Source organism: Sycon ciliatum, chromosome 4 (assembly GCF_964019385.1).
Source record: "Sycon ciliatum chromosome 4, ocSycCili1.1, whole genome shotgun sequence".
Classification (NCBI taxonomy): domain Eukaryota; kingdom Metazoa; phylum Porifera; class Calcarea; order Leucosolenida; family Sycettidae; genus Sycon; species Sycon ciliatum.
The window spans coordinates 18,821,899-18,848,732 of NC_088646.1; the positions used below are offsets into that span (position 1 = coordinate 18,821,899).

General features: G+C 48.6%; 2 protein-coding genes across 3 annotated transcripts in view; one reads left to right on the forward strand and one right to left on the reverse strand.

Annotated features, from left to right (window-relative positions):
* LOC135814836 (CYFIP-related Rac1 interactor B-like) lies at positions 1–9,107 on the forward strand. The gene is made up of 11 exons (XM_065328021.1): positions 1–246; positions 329–450; positions 1,727–1,832; positions 2,519–2,655; positions 3,273–3,341; positions 3,939–4,064; positions 4,640–4,719; positions 5,503–5,560; positions 6,925–6,993; positions 8,110–8,198; positions 8,711–9,107. The coding sequence occupies exons 1-11, from the start codon at positions 171–173 to the stop codon at positions 8,775–8,777; spliced, it is 999 nt and encodes a 332-aa protein (XP_065184093.1). The 5' UTR covers positions 1–170; the 3' UTR covers positions 8,778–9,107.
* The window catches only part of LOC135814835 (focal adhesion kinase 1-like), a 22,992-nt gene continuing 4,937 nt past the window's right edge, over positions 8,780–26,834 (reverse strand). The window contains exons 6-24 of one of the 2 annotated variants that reach the window (XM_065328020.1): positions 24,274–24,321; positions 23,559–23,647; positions 23,121–23,205; positions 22,789–22,889; positions 22,402–22,517; positions 21,922–22,022; positions 21,362–21,451; positions 20,649–20,853; positions 20,247–20,352; positions 19,757–19,928; positions 17,718–18,691; positions 15,443–15,865; positions 15,125–15,229; positions 14,163–14,228; positions 13,348–13,381; positions 13,111–13,136; positions 12,541–12,660; positions 11,677–11,757; positions 8,780–9,373 (exon numbers count right to left, since the gene is read on the reverse strand). In XM_065328020.1, coding sequence (XP_065184092.1) covers positions 9,179–9,373; positions 11,677–11,757; positions 12,541–12,660; positions 13,111–13,136; positions 13,348–13,381; positions 14,163–14,228; positions 15,125–15,229; positions 15,443–15,865; positions 17,718–18,691; positions 19,757–19,928; positions 20,247–20,352; positions 20,649–20,853; positions 21,362–21,451; positions 21,922–22,022; positions 22,402–22,517; positions 22,789–22,889; positions 23,121–23,205; positions 23,559–23,647; positions 24,274–24,321 — 3,137 coding nt within the window. In that variant the 3' untranslated portion in view covers positions 8,780–9,178. Of the gene's footprint in view, positions 9,374–11,676; positions 11,758–12,540; positions 12,661–13,110; positions 13,137–13,347; positions 13,382–14,162; positions 14,229–15,124; positions 15,230–15,442; positions 15,866–17,717; positions 18,692–19,756; positions 19,929–20,246; positions 20,353–20,648; positions 20,854–21,361; positions 21,452–21,921; positions 22,023–22,401; positions 22,518–22,788; positions 22,890–23,120; positions 23,206–23,558; positions 23,648–24,273; positions 24,325–26,834 lie in introns of both variants that reach the window. The other variant, XM_065328019.1, reaches the window with a different exon arrangement.

The window sequence follows — 26,834 nt, forward strand, 5'->3', positions numbered from 1 at the left end:
GCATCCACATGCACTGCACTGTCTATCTCACGGAGCAGCCGTGGAGTGTGCTTTTTCGATATCTGGCAGACAAGACACACTGTTTCGTGTGCAAAATAACCAGAACCATCAAGTAGGAATCCTTCTTCGTCCAGCCGCTTCTTGTTCCCGCGGCCGGCGAGAAGGCAGAAATGGGGAACTTGCTCAACGTCTTATCTAATTCTAGTTCAGGATCTTCGGATGTCGATCTGTTTCTAGATTTCGAGAGTAAGTATGCGGCGATTGCCGCCTGTCCAGTCCTTTTGGAGTTGGCGAGCATCTCCTCTTGCAATCTCACCCGTGACTGCAGGTTCTGAGCCTTCCGATGCCGAAAAGACAACTTACGAGGAAGTCCAGGAAATCCTGAAAAACTGCCCAACGATCCTGTCAGAGCTCGGCCAGTATGAAGGGGCGGGAACGGAAATACGCCTGGTAGGAGATGTGTGATTTGTCAAAGTTCTTCATGTCGTTTTTGTCTTGTCTGTTATGATTTTGGTGTGTTTGCACGTCCATGAAGGTGCGAGTATACATGTATGTCTATGTTTGTGCGTGTGGTGGCTGTATGAGTTTTGTCCAGGAAAGCCCGTGCCTTCTGTACAGTCCTGCACTTTGTGTTTGGGAGCTTTTGAAAGCTGTAGCAGAAGCACTCCAGTGCTATGGTGGCTGAGTTACGTCCATACTACGTTGGATGCTGTCTTTCCCCAGTCGCGTGCTTGATATCTGGAACGTGATCATAGGGTAGTTTATTCTCACTGGGAGATGTGCCTGAAGATTGTCCCGATTCTGTCCGGCCTTTGCGTCTAAATTAGACGTTTGGATATTCTTCAGTTGGTGAGCTCGTCAGATCGGGAGCGTTTTGTGCAGTGAAGATGGATGTTGAGGATCGTGATGACGTTGGTGGTTTCTGTCCTCTCCTACGCTTCACATTATGGCATCGGCATGGGTTTGAAGTTTGACTCGTACATGTACTTCTTTGACTGAACTGATTTCTTCATTTTGTTGTACTCCGCGATGTCAGCGTAGCCACTCAATGGCACCGTTGGCTTACATACGGTCTCCAGCTCCTGGAGTTGCAGCTTCTGCAGCCCCGCGAAACGTCTGCTCTGATCGGCCAACGCAGCTGCTCTGGACTACAGTCTGTGTTCCCGCTCTCGGTGCAAAGTCTCTGGTTGATCTATTTCCGGAGCAGCACAGAGTTACGCTGTGCCAGTGGCCAGGTGGACGACACCTAGTCCGCAGTGTTTGATCATCCGAGTGCTGTGCACCAGCAGATGGTTGTTAGTGCATGCTACCCAGTCCGCTACTGCTCAGCCACTGTCTCTCATCCAGAGCTGCTGTTGGAAAGCAGTCTTCTGTAGTGAAGTGTAGTGTTGAGCAGATTGCAGCCCTGTGATACTGTGACAAGTGCTCTCACAATGGTACCCAGGCTGTTGCCAAACATCCACTGTGCCTGGAGTGTATGGAGACACTGCAGCAGTCTGCATTGCTGGAATTTACCACGGTGTGTCGCCGCTCATGACGACAGTGTTGCGGAGAGTAGTGCAGTGCAGGTGTCTGGCAGGACGAACTGTTTGCTACCCATCGGAGACTAGTAATGCACAGCAAACCCAGTGCATGCTCTGAAATGCATTGTGTCTCTTCTTAAACAAAGTGACGGCGTTTCTCATTACTTTTTTTGCTTTTCAATCCTGTCTCTGTGTCTCTTCAGGCTATCTCATCACCAACTAGTGAGGAGCTGCAGACACAGGCATGGAATGCAGTATGCCCGCGAGTAGCACAACTCAAGCAGTATCATCAGTTTTCTAACAGTCTCCGTACGTTCACCATTGCTGTTATTGCTGAACGTTATCACATTGTAATGAGCCGGGACTTAGTCTAGACAAACGGGGAGGGGGGGGGGGGGATACAATCTGTGTGTAGGGACCTTTACCAGAAATAACCACTTTTGTTGGGGGGGGGGGGGGGTGACTGGTCATCCTAAGCTGCACACCATAGCTTCACACACGTGTTTAATTTCCCGTTGTAGAAAGATGGCCAGTGTCAGGAGTCTGGGTTTCCGATCTTTATATGGAATTGCAGGCAACGGATTTTTAGCCAATGTGCTACCGCCTCGACCTACGTACTTGAGCATGAATCAGCAATCATGCCCTCCGCACCGTGTGTGCATTACATACTTTGACTGTATAAGGATTGCGGCAACGATTCGTCGAGTTCTGATGGAATCCATTGGATCTGTACAAAATACACGGACGCCTGTTTAGCTTGAGAGGACTTAGTCGTTCTTCATCAGAAGAGCACCCAGGACTGACTAGGATTGCAAAGCTGCAGCTTACACTTTAGCTAAAACCTTGCGTGCAGTTCTGGTCCGTTTGCCTGGTGTGAGGTATTTTTGTGAGCATGAGAACCTGGTCCAGTTGACACTGGAAATTTATGCTGTTCCTGATTGTATTGTGTTGTGTTGGTCCTCTGCCTTTCTGTCCTGCTATTTCTCTTCCTGCAGAAACTAGCTTTACATCAGTTATTTCTGAGCTCCTGAAAGGGGAGCAAGAAGTTCGTGAAAAGCTGGCATCTTATCAGTCCTTGGCCAAACAGCTGGCACACATCTTGCACTTTGCTCTTACGTTCGACGATCTAAAGGTGAGATTGACAGCACGTGTCAGTAGAGAGGTTCTGCAAAACAAAAATTCGAGCGAAGTTTCGCGATGAGCCTTGCGAAAATGTGTGCGAATTTTTGCACAAACTTTCTGAACGTTTTCGTAGTTTGCCCGCGCCCAAGTGCACGTACGCGGTGGCCCAATCTCGCGAAAGTTCATTTTGCGTTTCCTGCAAGTTTCGCGTCCAAAGTTGCGAAAGTTCGTGCGAAGTTTCTCATTTCATGACGTAGAGCAAAAGTTTGTAGTTGAACTTTGTACGCATTTTCGTAGTTTGCAGAACCTCTCGTGTCAGGAACAGTGTCATACGATTGCCAAGCACCATGTCTGTCTTTTCACAATATCAGTGTTCTGTCCAGTATACTTTACTGCGGCTGCACTGTATTTGGATGCTTTCCCAACTTTTTACTAGGCTAGTTATGTTTGTCGGGTGCCGGTTTGTATTACATTTTATTATAAACATGTTGGTTGGACCTGTGGTAATCTGTGGCACTTGTTTTACTCCTAACAGTAGCTCCTTCTCTTTGTAATGACAAGGACTCTGTCCCATTCTAATCATTGCTGTAATTTGCTATCAACTCCCTTCCTCTTGCTTGTGTGTAGATGACGAATCCTGCGATCCAGAATGACTTCAGCTATTACCGTAGAACGCAGAACAAAGCAAAGATGTTGGTGAGTAGAAGGTTGTTGGCATTGCGTCAGGTCTCGTCCTGTGTACGCATAGCAGTACTGGCCAACTCTGCTTCACCAGCACTGGCCTGCATCTGGCACTAGTACATGTACAGGGTTTTGATGTTAAGCTGCTGATGCTGCCTTGGTTGCTCACGTCTCTTTCATACTGTTACCGGCATCATCTGCCCTGGACAACGCCGTCCATGGTTTGCTTCGGGTTCACAGGCTGCTGAGAGAAACACTGCCATGACGTCATTTTAGACACTGCCCCGTCACGCGTACCAGCCAGGAGGGTTTTTTGTTTGTTTTTGGCAGATACCTCATTCCAGTACTTCGCTATCACTTTGTGTGCATGTTGCAGACTACACACGGTGAAGGGTTACACAACTGAGACATTCCAACTTGATAAATGGTGCTTTTGTAAAGTTTGAAAAAATTATAAGGCAAGAGCAAGCACAATATTCCTCTAGTATCTCTTGAGTCTACTCCTCTCCTGAACAAGTCGTAAGAAGTATTCGGCACGTCACGAAGTCTTCTTGAAATTGCTGAAGGTTGTGCATTGTCGTTGTTACATGGTCATTTTCGTGTATTTTGCAGGGTTCTGATGCAGAGACGTCATCGCTGATCACAGCTCAGGAGGCCAATGTTATGTCCCTGTTCTATGCCAATGCGACACCAATGATGAAGACCATCAGTGACTCCATGACACAGTTCGTAAAGGAGGTGAGAGTTATGGCCGGTGCCCTTTGGTGGCAAAAATATTAAGTAACCGTGGTCAAGGGAAGAGTCTTATCGCCAAAGACTGGTGTTAGAGAGCTCTCTCTCTCTTTCTCTCTCTGTCTGTCTCTCTCTCTCTGTCTGTCTCTCTCTGTCTCAGGGATGGCAAACATGTTGTGCCGCATGGTCTCCACGCCACAAAACTGGCTATTTACATGTACTTGTACATCTCACTGCTGCTGGCATCCTCTGCCCTGAACAGATCTTCTGCATCTTTGCTTTGGGTTCACGGGATGCCCAAAGAAACCGTGCCATGCAAAACCTGTTTGTTCAGACACGACTGGATGAACCAGATGTCAATTCTTTGCTTGGCATATGCCTCTCCAAATGAGTTGCGAGATCGAGTCTCAACATGCTGACGACCATTCTGCTACGTAGCTGGCCTGTGTGTGTGTGTGGGGGGGGGGGGGGCTTATAGTCAATCGTTTAGCATAAGGACAACAAGAAACTGGAGTGTACAACATCCTTGCACTGAAATTGGCTTTTGGCTACGTCATTGTCTTTTGCATTCCTGTCTACAGCATCAAGAAATTCCTTTGGATAGATCAACAGAGCTACTCAGCACGTTGTCGAATATCTGCCGGATTATGATCGAAAACCCGTGAGTTGTACACATTGTAATTGTGTCCAAGATTTGGGACTCATTGGGAGACATTTCTCTACTGCTAACCCTCTGGCTTCAGTTCATACATATATTGCCTGGTAGCCTGCAGCTAGTATTAGATGTTACCAAGAGTACATAAACCAGAGTGTGCAACTCGGGATGGTTCCTGTGGGAGCGTACTCCGTGCAGTGTGTCATTTCTGACGGCATGGTAAGTCACGGGTACGGTGAAAAGTTGCAGAACCAGTCATGGTGGTGCAGGTCACTAAGTTTGTCCTGATTTCGGTTTTTGATACGGATAGCCTGGTGAATTTACTTGCCAGCGGATGTACTCAGCATACGCAGTCACACAAAAAAAACACCGAAATCCTAAAAAGATGTCTAAAATCATGCAAACTTGGCTGATTTCCTGGCTGTGAAACACGAAAATTTGAGCTGTACGCAAGTCGCGGCTTGGTTGACCTCGTCAGGGTGACAGTGCACGGACTGCGCTGTTTCAGATCTGATATGCCCAGTTGCACACTCTGATTTTAATCATTTATGTACTCTTGATGTTACCTATGCACATCCTACAGACTGCGTGCCCCTCTGACGTGGACGTCCTGCGGGTTCGCACTTTGTGGTGGGGAGCTTCTCCCATGTCATAACAGAGCACTTACTCCATCCTAATTGCAGGGACGTGACAGCATGGCAATATATGCAAGATGCTAAAAAGGGGTTTTGACGTGATTCACGCATTGCCAATTGTGTCATGCCTGCTTTCTTAATGCTTTTGTGACAGGGAGTATCGCCAAAGACTCAGCAGTGAAGACAGCACTCTCTTCTGCCTAAGAGTCATGGTATGTAATCACTACAAGTATAATGACTAATCCATTGAATTTTTAGGTAGAAAAAACTGCTATGACCGACAAATGTACACTGGTGGCAACTGAAATTCGACTCCAACTCTGTGCGCTCACATTGCAAAAACCCAGCACAAGTGTGTACACTGCCGAAACAGAGACCACTAGAATCAGTGCTGCACTCGAGCAAGAAAATCAGGGGTCAGGTTTTAGACCACTAGAATCAGTGCTGCACTCGAGCAAGAAAATCAGGGGTCAGGTTTCATTAGGATCCCATTCCTAGATGTACATGTTACACTCACTACAAGTACCTTGTCACAGCTCTATATATGGTCAACATCTCCATTCAGAGTTCATGGTCGATGCTGTCTATACATGGTCACTGGTCAGTTAGTTGTACTTTTATGGACTCGTGCGAGTTCATGTGAGGTTCTTGGGTTTGTTCGGCACAATAATAATTATTGTCGCGTCCATTTTGTGTGTCATGCTTTGGCCTTACGAACTTCATGCTCGTTTTTTCCCTGTCTGATTCAATGCCGTGCATCCTGCGAACTCTTGCTAGCATTCGATATTCTGGCTCCACTGGCACTCTGGTGTGAACTCCACACTATCCTTTTCTAGTTCCACTTTTGTACTCTGTGTACTGCGCCTACTAACATCCATCACCTTTTGGGCTACCCGCACGTATTACTTCATTGTCTCCACGTCCTTGAGCCCTTTCTGGTTCTCTTGCGTCTTTACGACTCGGTCAGAGCTCCTTTCTGGTCTCCTTGTCTCTGTATTTCTGCTAACGCTGTGAACACATCACACCCTGCTCTATGTGTCTGACGTGTGATACCGAAACCGTGCCAAATTTTTGAAGTAGTGCAAGGCGAACGATGCATTTTGCAGATTTGTGCTCAGTGTTGCTTTTTACCGTTTATGGTGGTAGTAGCACTGGGAGGAAGATGCACGGTTGGCCTAATGTGTTGTGGCAAGGCGAATAATGCACTGTGGCCATGAGAGAGAGAGAGAGATATTAGCCAAATGACCCTAATATAGAGCTGTGGCCATGTACAGAGGGTTGCTGGGCTACAGAGTTGTCAACACAACGTATATTATACATACATGTGCAACAATAAAACCTTTGAGCCGGTGTTGCTATGTCACGTTCACTACAACTACAGCCCTGCTCATGGGCCACAGCAGAAAGGAATGAACGTCATTTCCAGAGTAAACCAAGCAAATGGAGCTCGGTGCAAAATTGCAGTCCAGCCATAGTCCTACCCTGTAACAGGGTGTGACTATGAATAAGCCGTTCTATTCTGACTTCCTTTGGTCTCCATCCTTCCTGTTTGCTTCCGTTTGCTGTGAATGTGCAGGTTGCGACCATAATCCTTTATGATTTCACCAACCCCAACGGGGCATTCAGCAAGAAATCACAGATTGACGTAAGTTTGATGGTCGTGGACCCGTGAACCTGCATTGTGTGACTATGTGATGGCAAGCCAACTTTCTTGAGTACTGACCTTGATACAACGAACTTGGCTTGAACACCTTCAGTCTTACTGGCAATAGAGAGAGAGTGTACATAACGGATCTGGCTATAACGAAAAAAAGGCTATGAAAATCGGTTCATTCCGAGTTTGCGCCCAAAGTTTTTCCTGCATGGTACGAGAACATAATAGATCTCGTCGGCCATGCTTTCACGCACCCCGTCTACAACAGTGTACAGCTGCTGTGTACATGTACATCCATCACTCTTTGGGCACTACGGCAATGGCAACGGAAGTAATTTTCGTTGCTGAGCTCTTGCTCCGTCGAAAGCTCGTACGGCATTTGTTACTCTGGGTCGTAACAGCCAAATCTTCTGTATTTTCGTTGCTGAGCAACCGCTCTCTATTGATTGGCATTGGATGTGTTATTACACATTCTGGACCCAAGATTTAAATATTCTCAAAGGACCAGAATACACCCATGTAAACGAACGCCAGGACTTCGTCATGAATTCCGTACTCACGATCCACTCGACCGAACTCTGGATAGGGTTCACGTGAACAATTACAGTTGCGCTCACTGAAATCCGACCCGGAGTGCAAAACTCACGCTCTGGACCAGTTCCGATGATATCACTGTACTTGTACGTAATTATGTACATATATCCAGCCGCATTTGTACCGCTTCCAGGGCGTCAAGGGCCGTTTACGTTGAGGGTACCATAATATGCATTTTGGGTCACATTTCACCGAGCACAACTGTACAAATCACTACTATACAGTGCGTATGCACCAGACAAGAGTGAGGTCAAGTCAGCGCACACCAAATGCGTAAAAAAATTTGGCGGTAGAATTGGAAATTCCGGTTTCACTTCTGGATGGCCGAATTTGGTTTCTGTGGATTCTGATGACGAAATCTGTGTGTGATCGAACGGTGTTTGTATGGTGAATTGGTAACAAGTTCTAGAATGGACAGAATTGTTTGCCACCTCCCACTCTATCGGCGTGTATGACTATGACCGTTCATGCTTATTGCCCGCTTGCCTGTATGTATGTCACTCCTCTGTGCAGGTCAGACAGAGTGTGCGACTTCTCAAGGACATCCAGACGCACACACCATCCTGCTCAGCAGGTGTTGAATCATTATTGAATGCACTCCGGTAAGCGCCCCTAAACCTATAGCTTCTGGATTGCACTCGGTCGCCGAGTGCGGACAGTGCGTTCTTGTGCTGCAGGCTTCCTACCCGCAGTCCTGCTGTACTCCTGTGTTTGCTGCTGCTGCTACTGGCCTCTTTCTGCCCAATTAGTTCTACAGTGAGACTTCAGTTTACATCCACCTCGGAAGGCTGATAAAGTCTGTACTTTATATCTGAGTTCCGATGACTGGTACTGTATAGACCCATTGCACATTGCCAAATATGGATAACATGAGTAATGCATGTGAGCACGCTGGGATCAGGTATGCACTGTTTAACACCCCAGGACGACCATGCCCAGGTGGCTGTGTGGGGTGTTCATGGTACAAATTACGTCATTGCGCAATGGGTCCATTGCATCATGCAGGGTCCTAAAAGTTAGACTAAGGTGCCCATGATACGGTCAAACTCAGTCAGGGTTCTTTATGCTGAAGTTTTGCTATCTGTTTGTGCATGTGCTACGTGTCCCACTACAGGTATACAACAAGACATCTGAACGATGAAAGCACGCCCAAACCAATCAAACAGCTACTGGCAACATGATCTGTATCGAAGACTTTTTGACATTTCAGCACTATGTACATTATAATATATCCAAACGGCAAATGTGAGCTCTTCGTTGCATACGTTGCCTGTTAGCGTAGCATAGTTGATGATAGGATTCTTCTCATTTATTTTGTTCTTCCTGTCCCTGTTTTTTCCTCTACCAATCTTGTCATCGATGTCTTCGTTCTTGTCAATATGCTCTTCTGCTTCTTATCGTTCATACGCATGATACTGATTGATGATGACGACAACTGCTTCTTGATACCTTGTTATCCAAGAAACATATAAAGCGAAAAAAATAAAAAAAATGATTCAATGCTTGTTGAAGAGTTAGGTCGGGCTTTTGTTGATAGGGCACTCTGGATGTCTCTGCTGCTGCAATGCTGCTGGTTCCTTGGCTAGGTTTTGGTTTTCTGCGCCTCGGTGAATGTGCCGAGCATGTGGCGCGTGTTCAGCGCCAGCATGTGGGCGGCCTGCATCATGCTGCGCCGGAACTCATGCTCGACGGATGTGTCCTGGTACTTCATGGCCAGCTGCATGGCCTCCACCAGCTTGGACATATCGGACGTCAACGTCTTGTGGCACATCTGTACCTGCACGGGGGACACGAGAGAGATACACACCAGCCTGTGAAATCTACACAGCAGACATATACCGTACTTCCGCACATATAAGCGCATGTGCTTATGTCCGGATATAAGCGCACCCCTCGATTATAAGCGCATGTGCTTATATGTGAACACTATTGGTGAAAAGGCGGGAGCGAAATATACCACTAAGTAGTGTGATGATACCATTGTTTAGGACACAGACAAACCTGTATTGCGCATATAAGCGCATGGGCTTCTACCCGAACATGTTTACACAGCCAAAGATCTTTTTTGCAGCAAATTTTCACTTATAAGCGCATGCGCTTATATGTGGGGAAGTACGGTACATGTATGCACTCACAAATCGATACAAGTTGGTTCAAGTCAGTAGGGAGGTTTAGTTCCCACGTAACGGAAACGCGTACGTGGGTGATCCACGTAAAGTGGATGAAGGGCATCCACGTTGCGATGTTGTGTTTAGTCACACGGAACAAACAAAAGCCTGAAGCGAAAGGCCCAAACCTGGTCAAAGACGAAGCTACCCGGGCCTAAGAAGCTCATCGAATATTTTGATTTCGTGCTTCGGAACTTTCTTCAGCTGAGCACCCTCACAGCTCGCAAAATGCGCTCCATTCTGATTTTCACCCACGTTCTGGCGGAACGTGGGTGAGCCTCCATACACGGTATGTCGTGAATCAGAAAACGTCTGTACGTGGGTCACTGAGTATCACGTGGTACACACACGTAAAGTACCCACGGATTACGTGGGACTAAACCTCCCTAGTATCTAGGCAGACAACACGGCCAACTGGAAGGTGAGCTTTGATGATGAGGGTTTCGCCCCTTGGCTGCCTGCTCCAGTCACCATTCGGTTCAGGGCCGATTTTACGTTTGTGCACGCTTTGGTATGCCTATGGTATCATACTGTCCCTCCAGGAACTTGCGATTCTGCGGTCGCGCGATTTGAACAAAAGTCCGCGATATTTGAAAAAGCACCCGCGATATTCGAGTCTTTCTTTAATGGTTTTAGCTCTTCAAGCTCGACACATAGTGACTTGTGAGACCAACACCAGAGTGGAGAAGTTTCTGGGCAAATCAGCGGCTGACAAGTCAAACAATAAGGCTAGCGTCGAGTGTTATCCGAGGATGGAGGAAAGCTGTCTCGCAAGCTCCTGTCAGGCAGTTGAACACAGTCGCAATCGAGGACAGAGCAGCACACGTTTTGTTTTGTCATGCATGATTTATGCTGTACGACTCGTACATCGTACCGCACGACAGTACAAGTACCAAAATCAGTCGCAATTTTCGCAATTTTACCACAATATTCCGCAAATGTTTGACAAAATCCGCAATATTCCCCGCAATTTGCGGCATTTTACCTCCCAACTTTTTCCACGATATTTCCGAAATTTTCTCCGCAAGTTTCTGGAGGGACACGCTATTGCGTTCGGGGTCAGCAAGTCAGAGCTGCTACCGTGAGTTGCAATGACCACGGTTCACTCAGAACTTCCAAATCCGAGATAGAAAAGCAGATTGTGTCAAGTACTTTGGTCTCGTGTTGCCTCCCATCCCTACAAGTAGATGCCAACGTTTTTTTTTGCTCCCGGGCTCAAAACGAAGCCCCCAGTGACAAAGAAAAAGAACTAAAAAGAGCTGTCATGATGCTGACAACGGGTCGTAACGGATGTTTCTGCATGTGGAGTTGCACACTCCGGGGAGTATTTTACCGGATAAGTTGACCCACACTACTTGGGCTCTCGATTTACTAGTTCAATATTATATTCGACTACCCCGCATAAAAGGTCGACTTATAACCGGGAAATACAGTATGTGCTCTTGGTGAAAAGAATGCAAGAGATGAGGGATGCAAATGTGCAAGTTCTCTTGGCTTCAGTAGCAGTCCGTCCCACAGGGTAAAGCAGTCCGTCCCCACAGGATAATGCGATTATTCTGCAGATGCCCAGTTCGTCCGCATTTTCCTGCGGGGACAACAATTCATTCGCCATTGTTGACTGCACAGCAGCTAAATGTGTTGAAGTGAGTTGTTATCACTGAAAGATCTGCATTTACACGTGCTGAAGAAACACAGATTTGTGCAATCCTGTTGAGGAGTGCCTGGGCACAGTTCGTACCAGGGAGTAGTCCAGTTCCCGTACCATAATGGCAAGTTACTTGAGTTGTGTACATGTGATCTTGATCCGGCTACCACCGGAGCTGGCCTGGCTGATGTGAACCCCCCCCCCCCCCCCGAAAACGACCCATAACTTAAAGTGCTAATAAACAGCGCCCCTTGTGAGCAATCTTACTTGATTCTGTCGTTCTGGGGCAAGAGATTTAGCGCGGTCGTCTATAATGGCAACGAGCCCTCGTAGCTTCTTACCAATGTCCTGTCCACACACAGAGCAGAGTACAGTCATGTATGTATGCACAGACACAGACACAGACACAGAGCACAGTTATGTACACATGCACAGACACAGAGCAGAGCACAGTTATGAACACATGCACAGACACAGACACAGAGCAGAGCACAGTTATGAACACATGCACAGACACAGAGCAGAGCACAGTTATGAACACATGCACAGACAGAAGTGAATACAGTGTACTCACAAAGTGGGGGCAAGTAAAGGCCGATTCATACTTCATTTCGCGTACGGGAAATAGTTGAGCTCAGATCCACTTTTTTGTGACGCAACGCGTTTCTCGTACGCGAAATGAAGTATGAATCGGCCTTTTAGTCTTACATCTTTAACAGAATAGTACCGTGATCAGACATTGAGCTTTTTTAAGGACGCGGCACCGTGCTAGCCAGTGGTGCTCACCCCAAGATAGTCAACGGGTCGCATGTCAAAACACATTGAAACAAACGTATACGGAATGTGACAGGTTCGTCTCCAACAGCATTTGGAGCGATTTGAAGCTTGTTGTTTTTCACCCAAGCCTCCTGGCAGCCTCCTGGCAGCGGCTCTGACTCGACACGAGTGTTGGACATCAAGTTCGGACGTGATCACAAAAAGTGACCGTTGGTCTCACCTTGAAAAAACTCTAACGTTATCAAAACATATCTGAAACCCTTAACATAGAACGGTAATTCTTCACTCCTTCTACACTAATATGGTCCTGTTCCCATTATTGCGTGCACATTAGAGGGTCGCTGCTGAACTCACCACAACAGACTCCACGAATGTGGCATACTTGGCCATCTGCACTTTGCCATTGAAGGTGACCACTGCCTCCACCACACTCATGGTCGAGTTGAGAACCAGCACGTCCGGTGCATCCGCCTCCTGTACAACGCACATAGCCACATACACACATCCATACATCGTGCCATGTACGGTCAGGGCCAAAGAAATCCGACCAGCGAGCCAAAAGTAGTGCCAAGGCTCATGCGGCCGCTGCGGCCCTCAAACGGGCCACTATGGTACGCTGCACTCTGTCTTTGAACCGTGCATAATCTAATGGAAACGGAATGGAAACGTGGCGCCGCCTTTGGCTCGCGGGTCGGATTTCTTCGGCTGCGACTCTACTTTGAGATAATTATACGTAAATGGCGCGTGAGAGGTGTAGTCACTGTCATAACAACAAGTCTTGATTACGTGTGAATCCGTTGAGTTCTTTGCCCATTGCGGTTCTCACATTCTGCTGATTGTAATAAAAACGTTGTGTCAGGTAGTATTATAACGTTACATAAGGACATGCCTCGCATAAGGAACAACAGACAGTTGCTCACTAACCTTCTTCTGCTCGCTGTCAGCCCCATCTGAACAAAAAGACAAGGTCACAGATGCATGCACAGTCAGGGAAAGCCAGCAGCTCAGTGCGGTCATATGACAACAGCACTGCCGGTAAGAGTGGATAGAGTAGCGGTGCTCTAGAGTCTAGACAGAGATTGCCATTGGATACTACAGGGCACAAGAGCCAATGAACACACTGTAATTATCTCCAATGATAGTCCTGATATTGAGACTTACTGGTTTGTTGCCGGGTAGCCTCCACCTCTGCAGCCTACAGAAGACAGAGAGAAGAAGCAAATGACCATGGCTGCATGCACACCCTAAGCCAATCCAGAGGTGGGCCGCAAAGCACCGTAGCGCACATGACAGGCTGTGCGTATAATCAAGAGTCCATAATCCCCCAGAGTGCGCAGCTTCACTTATCAGATCTGGGACACACACACACACACACACACACACACACACACACACACACACACACACACACACACACACACACACACACACACACATAGTGCTAACTGTTACTCAATGAAATCAGAACGCGTGAACCAAGTTTGCGTAGTCCTGCACCAGTTCACATCCAAGTGTTCGCAGGTCTAGAGTTACACAGCGCTGCCCGGCTAGGTATTCACTAGAGTTACACAGCGCTGCCCGGCTAGGTATTCACTAGAGTTACACAGCGCTGCCCGGCTAGGTATTCACTAGAGTTACACAGCGCTGCCCGGCTAGGTATTCACTAGAGTTACACAGCGCTGCCCGGCTAGGTATTCACTAGAGTTACACAGCGCTGCCCGGCTAGGTATTCACTAGAGTTACACAGCGCTGCCCGGCTAGGTATTCACTAGAGTTACACAGCGCTGCCCGGCTAGGTATTCACTAGAGTTACACAGCGCTGCCCGGCTAGGTATTCACTAGAGTTACACAGCGCTGCCCGGCTAGGTATTCACTAGAGTTACACAGCGCTGCCCGGCTAGGTATTCACTCGTTTGATCAGATTTCATTGAGCAGCACTGTACATATCCCATGCAATGCCGTAGTACAAGTAGTACCTCTGATGGATGGCCATTCGTCGCTTCTTCACTTTTAGCGTTGTTCGCACCAGGTCTTTCCTCACCCTGAAGCAAAAAAAACGGCGATACAATGTTTTGCACCAAATAAGCCCAGCTAGGCATGGAGAAGCTTCGAACAAATTACATACGCTTGATTACACATTTTGGACTCGGGCCAAAAGTACTTGAATAACCAGAAGGAGCGGATTACGGCAATGTAAACAAACGGGTTAAAATTCGTAATGTTCTCCAATCGAGAAAGCTGTGGAAAGAGAATGATGAACTGATAATGTAAATGCCTCTTTGAGTACATACAGCAGGCACACAATTCATGATGTTGAAAGAGCGCAGGCTGCGAAAATGCAAGTGGGAGATTGAGAAATTGTGCCTTCACTTCAGAATCAGTGGAACTGGATTCAGTGGAGTCTGACGACGAACTCTGTGCCACCAAATGCTGCACGGAATTGTGACAGTGTGTGATTGCGTGTGCGAGTGCGTGTGTTGCGTGCGAGTGTGGGTGGGGGCACGTGCTTGCATGTGTATGTGTGTCTGTGTGTGTGTGTGTGTGTGTGTGTGTGTATGTATGTGTATGTGTATGTGTGTGTATGTATGTGTGTGTGTGTGTGTGTGTGTGTGTGTGTGTGTGTGTGTGTGTGTGTGTGTGTGTGTGGTGTGTGGTGTGTGGTGTGTGTGTGTGTGTATGTGTGCATGCGTTCATGTGTGTGTGTTCATGCGTTCATGTGTGCAGTGCTACAAGAAGACAAATACAATACACTGGTATGCTGTTTGGATAATAAAGAAACATGGTGTTGACTCCGGTCGGCTAATTGAAAAAAAACCCTGACAAACGCTAGCACACTAGCACATACTAGCAGCTACCCTTGTAATGTTAGCACACACTAGCAGCTAGCCTCGTAATGTTAGCACACAGCCATACAAGAAGCATGCAGCTAGATTCTTACCAGGCCAAACTGAGTCCTGAGCCACTCGTCATCCGCCGCTGCCTGCTTCTCCTGCACCTTGCTCATCGTATCGCGCTTACGACTTTCAAATGCATCTCGATGCTCCTGCAGATGCGGATAACACATCGAAGAGTCGATGGCCTTTTTGATGCAGTAATGGTTCATAGACAGGGTAGGTGGGTAGGAGGGAATTCCCCCTCCCCCCCCCCCCCCTTCTGACACGTGCACAATCCCGTCTAGCTGTCTAGCTGTACAGGTGGTTATCACCGTGAGGGACACTAAAGTATTGTAGTACAGATAGCAGCAGTGCATTCGTACCTTCAACTGCAATGCTGTCTCCTCCAGCCTGGTTTGCGCTGCGTCCTTTGCAGACACAGCCGCTTGTGGTTTGGTGACAGCCGGTGCAGCCTCTTCATCAGAGAACAGGTCCAGACCCTCGGGTTCAGGAAGAACTTCGACTTGACTGGACCGCGACATGCCACCTACTGGAGTGGGCGAGTTTCGAGCCTCAAACGAGGGCGCTGCTTTAGTGGCGGTTGCTGGCGCTGACGGTGGCGTTGCTCCACGTGTCCCCGCTGCAGCAGAGTCTGGCTCTGATGCGGCCGTTTTCGGTGCAGCAGGCGTTGGTACAGGTACGGCTGCTACTGCTGGTGCCTGTGCGGGTTGACCATCGGACAGAGCTGCCGCTGATTGTCTTCTGCTAGTACTCACTGACTGATCTGAAGCAGCACTGTTGATTGACTGTGCACGGGAAGCAAGGAGTAAATTCACAGGAGCAGCAGAAGAAGAAGAATAACGGAGGAACACAAACAGCAGGCATTGTCAGCAAGTGCTACCCAACACCTCAGGACTGACAAACAGTGCAGGTGGTGGAGCTCTAGTAGCACGGCTGGTTGGCCCAGACTGGAGAGAAGACAAGGTCTAGGGTGACATTTTGCAGCCAGAATTGTAAAGTATACCATTCTCAACACTATAGTATACCCGTCTCAATATCATAGTATACCCTTCTCAAATCTCTCAAACACTGTGCTGTAAGTCACAGTGTAAGTAAGATGTAGGCTGCTGTTGCATGCACGTCATGAAAACTGGTACTGCCTCATGTCAGCTACATGTGCACCGTGCACACATGGAGCTGTGTTCACCACCCAGCATCATATATGGACAGATAAGCTGGAGAGAGAGAGAGGGAGAGAGAGCATTATTGCACTCACACAGGTGCATAGCAGACACCCATTCCTGCCCAGTCCAGCCTGGGTTACCCCCCCCCCCCTCACACATGCAAAATATCTGGAAAGCAACTGGCATGGCCTGGTGATAGTTCATAATCATGCCTCTCACTCACTGTTAGATGCTGTGCGTCGTTCCTAGCAGGAAATAGCCATACTAAACATACTGCTGCTATGCCTGGGTATGTTTCCTGTAGAGGATCCCCTCGTGCTTGCCAGATGGCAAGGCATGATTATGTTACCTGTGACGCTGGACAAGTTCACGCATGCGGGAATTATTTTGGAAACGCTACACACACATTTTCTCTTGCTCTCACTCTTTCCTTCCCCTTAATAAGCGAATAGTGCAACACCTGATGGTGCTCAGCCGACACATGCCTATCAAGTGGTCTAGTCTGCCTAGTGTTGCAATAATTATCATTCCCCAACAATAGCAGTTCACCGGAAACAGCCTTCTGGAAATTTTGCATCGTGGATCTGGAAGCCACTGTTTGGGGAAGATGAAACCAGCATTCAGCCAGTCGCGTTGTCATGTTGGGTCACTGCTAACCAGGATCTTCACCAGCTGGGCCCAAAAATCTCCAGCACTTTCCACTTCATACTCATATCGGTCACACATCAGAAGTAGAGGGCAGCATGAAGCACACAGGATGGGGTAACGTAGATTGGATATACAGTAAAACCTGGCAACGCGACCACTCGGATAAGGCAACCACCTGTCCTAGAAGACCACTGGAACTGGGACCGAAGGATGCTATTTCCAGTCAATTGACCCTGGATAAGGAGACCACCTGGTAACAGAGACCACATTTTGAAGGTCCCTTGAGCGGTCGTCTTGGACAGGTTTCTCTGTACACTGTACCACCAACACTACTTAGTGAGATAAAGTCACTACTCGGTATTTTCAACCAGGCGCTATTCAAAATGGACTTGCTACGAGACTTGGGTACTACGTCATAGTATGATTTAGTCGTAAGGCTCAATCTGTGGCTATAGGCAAGGTTTTCATATCCCATTTCCATGGTACTGCAATCCTCACAGATTACATTTGGCACAACTGCCCCCAGTTCAGAGTATGAGTGCTATGCAGGTAGGCCGGAGATTAGGAATACGGACACACACACACACACACACACACACACACACACACACATGCATGCCGCACTCACGCACGCACCGTGACACACACACACACGCACACACACGCACACACACGCACACACACGCACACGCACACACGCACACACACACACACACGCACACACACACACACACAAATGCACGCACACACACACACACACACACACACACACACACGTGCGCACACACAGATCAGCTGATTCATGTTCAATGGTACATAGTCTTACCACAGGACGTGGTCTATTCATGGAGGCTCCGGAATGAGTGGCGTAGGCGTATGGGTTTGAGTCCAGGTCATCGGGTGCAGGCGGTGCAGGCAGTGCTGTGTCTTCATCGTGCACTGCACCCGAGGATGTCGTCGTCGTGCCATAGCCATCCGCAGAGTCGTACGTTGACGTCAGGAGACCGATGCTGGTGCCGCTGCTGCCCCTTGCTCGGTTGGCCGACGTGCTACTTGAGATGGATGATGAGGAGCGTCGTTCACCTTTCTCCGGCATACCCCCACCCCCCGAGCCGGGTGAATCGGTATGTCGCGAGCGCAGTGCGATACTGACACGCTCGTCCAGCAGTGATGTTCCAGAATCACCACTGCCGGGCAGCTGAGCCGGAGGACGGCAGTCGATCGAGGACCCTGGTCGCGGCAAACTAGCCTGTGGCCGAGTATCGATGGATGTGGACCCTGCTGCTGGTGCTGCTGCTGGTGGTGGTGGGAGACTGGCTTGCGGCCGCGTGTCAATGTCCTTGGGAAGTGGCGGACTGGGAGTTGTATGTCGTGTGCCAAGCAGTTTGTCAAGGTTGTTTGGCGACGTCAATACACTAACGGTGGAATCCTGGCCAGCAGAGGCGGTAGTGGGTAGATTCGCTCGTACATCTTCCCTAGACGAGGGCTTAGAGCTATGCTGCAGCAGTGGTGGTGTGCTGCCCCTGCGACCCAGTGAATGTATTCCAGTCTCGGGAAACACGGCCGCGGGCCGGCTGATCGAGTCGCGCGAAACAGGCGCAGCATTGCGCGGTACGTGTGCCGCGGCCTCGGCGGCAGCGGCAAACATGCTAAGTGGCCGATCTGCGGCTGTAGTACCCGCAGTCACACTGCCGCTGCCACTGCTGGAAACGCTGGCCGAGCTGCGACGTGGTAGTGACGATGAGAACTGATTCTGACTGAGCGGAGAAGGAGAGGCTGGTCGTGGCGAATGCACATGTTCTGTGGAGAGGAGGAAGCAAGGTGAACAGATTAATCAGAGTCAAGACACATGATTATGGTGCACTGTTTCCGTGGTGATCAGGGTGACACCGGTATTACAGTTCTCGGGACAGAGCATGGATGGTCAGGCTAGTTTGGGGTGACTTATAGCGGACTAGGGTGCAACACCATGCAGTGTGTCTCAGTGCAACACCATGCAGTGTGTCTCAGTGATGTTCAGGAGGACACTGCTAGTTTCTGTTGTGCATTGTCATTTAGTATGTATTCTGGTATAGCACAGCCACAGTATTCCATGTAGCTTCTAAATGTAGGTGTTTGGACATGGACGGAGAGTTGGGTAGTAGTTTCCTGCCATATTGAATACTTCTGCAATATTGGCCGTTTTTACCTTTGTGTATTGACGTGCCTCAGATGGCGACCACCCGGTGATCGTCTGAGCGGGTATCTGCGGGTTTTCTTTGTTAACCGTGCAGCGGAATTGTTCACTGTATTGTTTATTCCAATTGTTTCCTTTCGTCTGTGTTTGGCTCCTGATGTGCTGGCTGTGTGCTTTCAACCTACCATAAGAATCGCTGCGCTCCCATTATTCCATCAGTGATGAAGCATTCTTGCAGTTGTTGCTAGAGTCGGTGTTACGTTTATTTCTTGTACTTAAGTGAAAAGATCGAAGAACAACACCTATCGAAAGGCGTGTGTTGTATGAGTGTCTACGGCATTATTAGCAGTTCGAAACTGATTAGAAGGGGCGTTCTCCATCACTCCGAGGCCTTGTTGTGGATTGCCGATAGCGGATTCGGCGGATCTCGTGATCCTCCATAACAAATATTTCACCATGCAGTGTGTCTCAGTATTACACCATGCAGTGTGTCTCAGTACGACACTGCTGAAATGTGACTTACGACTCTAAAGTGCATGTAGAGGTGTGTGTCTGTGGGGGGGGGGGGGGGGCATGAACGCGCGAGTGCGAGCGTACGTGTGTATCAGTTGATGTAGAACAATCACATGCCATACAACAGGGACATAAGAGGAAGCTCCCGGGGCAAGGCGTGAGAAGAGGATGCTTACCTAAGCTAGTGTGACTGCCGTGATGCTTGACAACTGCTAAGTGCTCATCTGGTGTGTCGGCTATCACTGCAGGCTGTGAGCTCACCATGGGCACAGGGGTGCGGCTCACGCTATCATTGTGTTGGCGCTCAAGGGACGATGGAAGGGTGTCCATTCCGTTACCGGCCATGATCTGTCAACAAACACACCGAGCATACGAGTCGTCAGCAAACAGTGCTTACTTGTAGTGAGCTGAACAGCCGCATAGAAAGGACTTCAAATCAAATTCACAATGCACAGAGCTGGTCAGACTACAAGCAGAGTCACAAGCCATGCATGCACCGAGCGCAAAGGTTGACACAAGTGAGTCGCACAATCACCAATACATGTACTGATCATGCAACACCTGGATACAAATCGGCATGCAGACGCACACCGCAAAATGCATGTCACCAAGTCATAAGAACACATAGCCATGATGCACACAATTAGCTGTCTAGTTTTCGTCTACCTTAGCGGTGGTCTTCTTGTCCAAGCTTGGACTTGAATCACCTGCTCTGCGAATATTGCGCCTTGCGATCAAGTCTTCCTGGCGCTTGGTCTCGTCGAGAAGATCACTGTATATCCACAACATGGTACACATATACAATAAGAGATGGTGCCACATTGTGTACCGGTCACCATAGCAACCTGCCGAACTGCCCACTCCTTTTCTAACCACTGTCGATGGCATATATACTCGCTCGTACGTTATCTCAAGATGAAAAGCTGCATCTTTACAAAAAATCACACGGGAAAATTGGCACTACTTGTTGAATTCTGGAGAGAACCATTCAATAGTCCCTTGCTAGCCCATACCCCACAAGCATGTGCGTACAAGTACAACATCAACACAAGAATTCCCATGACTTACTTCATTCTTGTCCTCAGCTCCTGGAAGGTTGGCCGCTCGTTGGGTTCGTACGCCCAGCACTCTGTCATGAGCTTGTACAGCATCGGCGGGCAGCCGTTGGGCAGGGGCAGCCGCTCACCAGCCTCTATCCTGCCCACGACCTCGTTGTTCTTGATGCCAGTGAAGGGCTTGACGCCACGCATCAATATCTCCCACATGCACACAGCTAGAAACAGGAAACACGGTAGGGATGTAGTTCATTAGCAGTTCTGCTGTGCCGGGGGTGGCAGTATGACTAGCAGATTCAAGCCACTGTATGAGAAGTGATTGACCTTTCCCCTTTGATCATACATGCATACACTGATGAGATTATACTCAATCTCCAGTACATGCGCTATCAACATGTACTGGCTGGCGTTGACTCAGCACGTGGGTCCTTGGCATGCATGCCTAGAGAAACGTTGCATGAACATGACACACACTCGCACACACACACACACACACACACACACACACACACACACACACACACACACGAGAATGGGGGGGGGGGGGTAGGGGTTAAACAGAGCTTTCACATTGGTGTCAAAAACGTCTGAAGTTCCTGGCAATTTTAAAGATAACTGATGCAGCGTGCAGTGTGCTCCAAGTCTATCCCATCCATCTGCACTGTGAATCTTCCTGTGGCTCAGAGTTATGGCAGCATTCGGGTAAGCGGCTTCAAGGAGCCTTACCAAACATCCAGACGTCACTGGCACCTGTGAACCGGCGGAAGTTGATTGATTCAGGAGCCATCCACTTGATGGGCAGTTTGCCCTTGCTGGCTAAGAAACCCATACACATACACATACACATGCACATAGCGCACACACACCAGAGCATGGTGGATGCATGTCGTGTCAGCTACTGCTTCATCTGCTGCAACAGGGTCCGGTACCCAGCTACATCGAACTTACCGCTACACATTGATATTTCATTGCCACAAATATACACGTCCAAAGTATTCTAGCCATCCACAAACGCACATCTACAAGTGTCATATACCCTGGTACACCGACATCCACCACCATTTCTGGCTGCATGGTCCCGCATATGGTTCCATTATCATAATAATAATAATAATAATAATAATTGGGTGTCAGTGATCCAAAACCCTCAAACCAGTTAGTAGCAGTGATCCATGCATCCTTTACCCGTGTCGACTGCACACGTCACACCATGCCTGCACACGTCACATCACACCCACACACGCACGCACGCACCTTGTCATATGTATGTGCGTGTGCAACGATACCTTTGTAATAGTTGTTGTCATCCACCCATCGTGACAGACCAAAGTCGGCCAGCTTGACACAGTCAGATTTTGACACCAAAACATTGCGAGCAGCAATATCCCTGGAAACACAATTCCACAGGAGAAACAAATCAATTAGAGAACTTTTAGAGATGATTCCTCTCCGAGCTGCACTTACTGCACATGCTGTCACTTCCTAAATGATCCATTCTATGCTGTATAACCTTGGCAATCATCATGCGAACAATAGCAGGCTGGGACAACCTGACTACATTCTGTGTCAGCCTGAACCAATACGGGCCAACCTGACCTCAATCCGGGCAAACCTGAACCGGACCTCAATCCGGGCCGAAACCTGATCCTGACCGCATTCCAGGTCAACTTGAGCACAATCTTGGCCAACCTTACCCGCACAATCTGAGCCAGCCTTATCTCAGTTTTGAAAGCATAAGGAGCATCTTCACACGAAGCTGCACATACCTGTGAACGAACTTTTTCGACTCCAGATACGACATGGCTGAGCTCAGCTGTGTGCAGTATCCCAGTAGCGTTAGCAAACTGATTGACAGTCGGTTGGCATGCAGGTAGCGTCTCAGCTGAGCACACACACAAGGAGACAGCAAATGACAATAGTAATAAGGGCTAATTCATAATAGGGGGATTCCAGTCAACCATGCAGAGACATGATTCACAGGTTCGCTTATGCAGAATCAGACTGAAGGTGAATACATAAGAACTAGAGGACGCTAAAGTCTGAAAATACAATAGCCAATTGCACCAGTGCCGGCAGTAGCAAAAGGTGGTGTGCGCCTACTAACATAGCTAGCGCTACGAATAACAAAACTGGCCATGCACGCAAGAACCTACCTCTCCAAGTGGAGCATACTCCATCACAATGAGCGTGGGCTCATCTTGCACTACACCCACAAGGCGAATGATGTGCGGGTGCTCAAACTGACGCATGATTTCTGGGCAATGGCAAAAAAATATATAACAAAAACTAAAAATCAACCCAGGGACATTTCAAACGACAGTAGTCACACATTATCATGGTAGTCAGTCGCTCACAAAGCACCAAACGTTGATACAACATCCTCTTACACATCCAGCATTATGATATCCTGTTGTGAACATTGCTGCAAACCGTCACATGTCCTTGTATTATGCATTCTGAACTATTCATACGTCATTGGTCATACCTGCTTCTTCTAGGAACTTTTTCCTCTCCTCCAGAGGAGTATCGGTTTTGCAAACCTTGATGGCAACCTCTTCTTCAGCCTGGACCTACAATGGAAGAAAATCCACACAAGAGCAAAGGATTTCACATAGGTGAGAAAATGCAAGTACAAATCATTACGATGCACCCGTTTCAAGCATTCCCCATAGAACGGGGTGTAGCATTCAAGAACTTGCAACAGATTCCACACGTCAAAGCATAATATAACTGGATGTATGTTTAGTTGGCATCAAATTAAGATTACCGCAATGGAAAGTTGAAGTACAATGCAGTTGTGCCATGCCTGCACATTCGGGATGACGATTACACCAGGTTGTGCCAGGATTAAATGAAATCCTTGCACAACACGGTGTAATCATCATCCCGTACGTGCAGACATGGGGCAACTGCCAGTACATACCAGGTAGCCACGGTGCACATCTCCAAACTGTCCTTCGCCAATGATCTCACCCAGCTCGACATGAGCACGGTCAAGGAGGTAGTTCCGAGCTGCACAGCAGTCAGGGATAGCACAGATACCACAGCAGTCAGGGACAGCACAGATACCACAGCAGTCAGGGACAGCAGAGATACCACAGCAGTCAGGGACAGCAGAGATACCACAGCAGTCAGGGACAGCAGAGATACCACAGCAGTCAGAGGCAACACCCAGGCACCACAGCAGTCAGGGATAGCACAGATGCCACAGCAGTCAGAGGCAACACCCAGACACCACAGCAGTCAGGGCTAGCACAGATACCACAGCAGTCAGGGGCAGCACAGATACCACAACAGTCAGGGACAGCACAGATACCACAGCAGTCAGAGGCAACACCCAGACACCACAGCAGTCAGAGGTAGCATACAGACACCACAGCAGCCAGGGCAACACACAAACACAGTGCATCAAACCCTGAGAGGCTACTAGCACTGCACATTATGTTGTCTCAAACCCTGTACGGTATAGCAGTCTTTCAACCGACCAAATCATTTACTCACGGTGCTATTGCTAATAATTACAAGTATTCTGATTCAGTGAAAAGTGAAATTGCACAGTTTAGAGAGGCAGCTGTGTGCGTGTTTCACCATGTATGTGCGTACTACTACATAAAATTAATAAAAAAGTAGACACATACTTGGAAAGATAAACTCATCATCCCGCACTTCAGCATAGTCGGAGGGATCTGCTGAGACAGGAGCAAAAAGAAGGAGCACAACATCACGTTGCTATGTTATAGGCCGAAAATGGGGGCTTGAGGGTAGTAGCTAATATGTGGAGAGTCTTTAGAGGTGCGTGACTGACGGTAGCTCGTACGAAGACCTATTTCTGTTGTAGATAGCATTACCTGTCATGTACTATAATGGTGTGTGCATGCGCCATCACCAGCTGGCACAGGCAATATGCCGCTTTACAAGTTGATTGCTTTCCATAGTTGAATTCGCGGGATTTACAGAAGCATATTTTTGGCGATGCGAAGCCGAGGAATCCCCCAATATTACCCATCACACATCTCACACCGCCATCTCACACCACCGTCACAACTGGCTAATCTGTGAGCAAGCTCAACTTCTGCGATGCGACATGCAATTCAGATCTTCTTTGCTGCAAAAACTGTACGGAAGGCTCAAGACTGGATTGAATATTTGTGAAGGTTTCACTCAGCTACACAAATGCCATGTTACCACTATCTGCCACCCTGGTAGCACAGGCATGGTGGTGGCCTGGCACATGCGAAACTTCCTAAGCTGGTTGTGTTTCTCAACGCAATTGTATAGCCGGTGGTAACGCGGACGTGCAAACTTTACTTTTTTTACACAAATGCCATAGTGCCGTGCGCCCCGGCATTGAGCTTTGAGGCACATCAACAGGGCTACGTCACATCGCCGACTTCTTCTGTGAATGGTACTTCGCGAGTTTGCATCGCATTGCGGCATCGCAGATCGCGTCGATCGTGCATTGCATCGCCAATAAGTGCTTCCGTGAACCCCGCTTTAAAAGCATGTACATTTGCGATGAACGTATTGATACGCAGTAAACACTAGGTATCAATGTGCGTGGCTGCACATGATGAACTATCGACTGGCTGTGCATTTACTTTTACTGTTACCGTTAAGTACCGCGAGAGCGCCTCACCAACTTCTCCTTTCGTGGTCGTGTGGTGGAGGTCGCAACCTGTCTGCAGGTCACACGACACGTACTTTGTGTATGGCACGCTGTGCAGTAATCAATTCGTACTCAGTTTACCTTGGGCCTCCACACAAGAATATGCTAAGTATGACCTTAGAGTGTACTACGGTTCTCCAACTGAGTTTCACTCTGCCATACAATTTCCCCTTCCCTCCTTGTAAAATGTCACACCCTTTGCGACGTCATAGCGTGTAGCTCTGAAGAGGAGCTCACGGAAAGTAGTGCAAATTGAAAAGCGCAGATGATACTTCAACAGTTTTGGAGAGCGAAGTAGGCAGAATGAGCGACTCCGAGGATGTATCTTCCATTACGAGTCATGGTTGAGACATGTCAGACCCTGAGATGTTCGGTTTCGGCCGAGAATCACGGTTCTCTGCCGAGGAGTTGGCGGCGCGAGCCGCTGGAGACGAACCTGCGCTAAATGAAGAAGAAGCTGCTGTTGCAGATGAAACCGATATAGCGTGGCCTCCAGAAAGCAGAGTTGGCAATACGGAATGGTGCGAGTGCAGTAATTGTTGTTCGATGCTAACTCGCTTGGACTCGATCTGCTGCCATGATGCTGCTGTGACTTTGGAGCTGGTCCGAAGCTCGCATGTTTCCTGCATCTGTAATCACTCCGATTTTAGTGCAGTGGTGCTGCACCGTAGAAGGCAAAGTTTGGACTACTTGACCTTCAAGAATTGGGTGTAAAAGAGAAAGTTCAGACTACCTGACCTCCTGCCCTGGGATTGTGTACCGTCTTGGTCACAGGCACCCAATCTGCAAAGTACCCACCTATACACGGCCTACGTACCTGCGAGTAGTGCACTCCGCAAACACGATTCACGTTGACGACCTTCGGCACGCAGGATACAAGCAAGTATTGGACCGCAACCAGCGATCATACTTTGGATTTACACGGACATTAGTGCAGGAGATGTGCTCCAAATGCCCTGTGTGTCAGCTAAGTCAGCCACATTGACGGACAAAGTCATTTCCTACACCAATCATCATGAACCACTTCAATAGGTTCCACTGCTGCAGGCTGTGCATCACAGAACTGCATTGGTGACATGCAGCGGCACTCCAATAGTTTGACAAGGCCAGTGCTACGTTCTGGCACTCCACTGGACGCCGGCCGGATCAGGAAGCTGATCGGCCAGAGCTTAGGGAGCAACCTGCCAAGAAGGCGAAGCCGGCCCAACAACAGCCGAAAGAGACAGTGTGCTGGTGGTGCGGTTCGGGCGGGCACCGGATGAAGGACTGTACTGCCCTGGTGGTGAGTGCCGACGGCGGTCAGCCAAAACCGGCAGCTGAGGGGGAGACGTCATTATCGGTGGATGAGGCGACTGACTGGGCGGCCATGACAGCGGCCACGGAGGCCGCTGACGAGGCGCTCGCAAGCATGCAGACAAAGATGGAGCTGTCCGAGGACTGATGGTGTCGGCTCTAATCCACACGCTCGCAACATTGACGCGTTACTCTGCCAGTGGAATGCATGCCTGATTGCTGTGGCTTGCTTGCTTAGCG

What these genes read in the sequence shown, in the direction of transcription:
- LOC135814836 (XM_065328021.1), top strand. Translation starts at nt 171, where the DNA reads ATGGGGAACTTGCTCAACGTCTTATCTAATTCTAGTTCAGGATCTTCG. An exon ending in TCAGTTTTCTAACAGTCTCC is followed by an intron (nt 1,833 to 2,518) that starts GTACGTTCACCA and finishes CTCTTCCTGCAG; the next exon opens with AAACTAGCTTTACATCAGTT. An exon ending in AGAACAAAGCAAAGATGTTG is followed by an intron (nt 3,342 to 3,938) that starts GTGAGTAGAAGG and finishes TGTATTTTGCAG; the next exon opens with GGTTCTGATGCAGAGACGTC.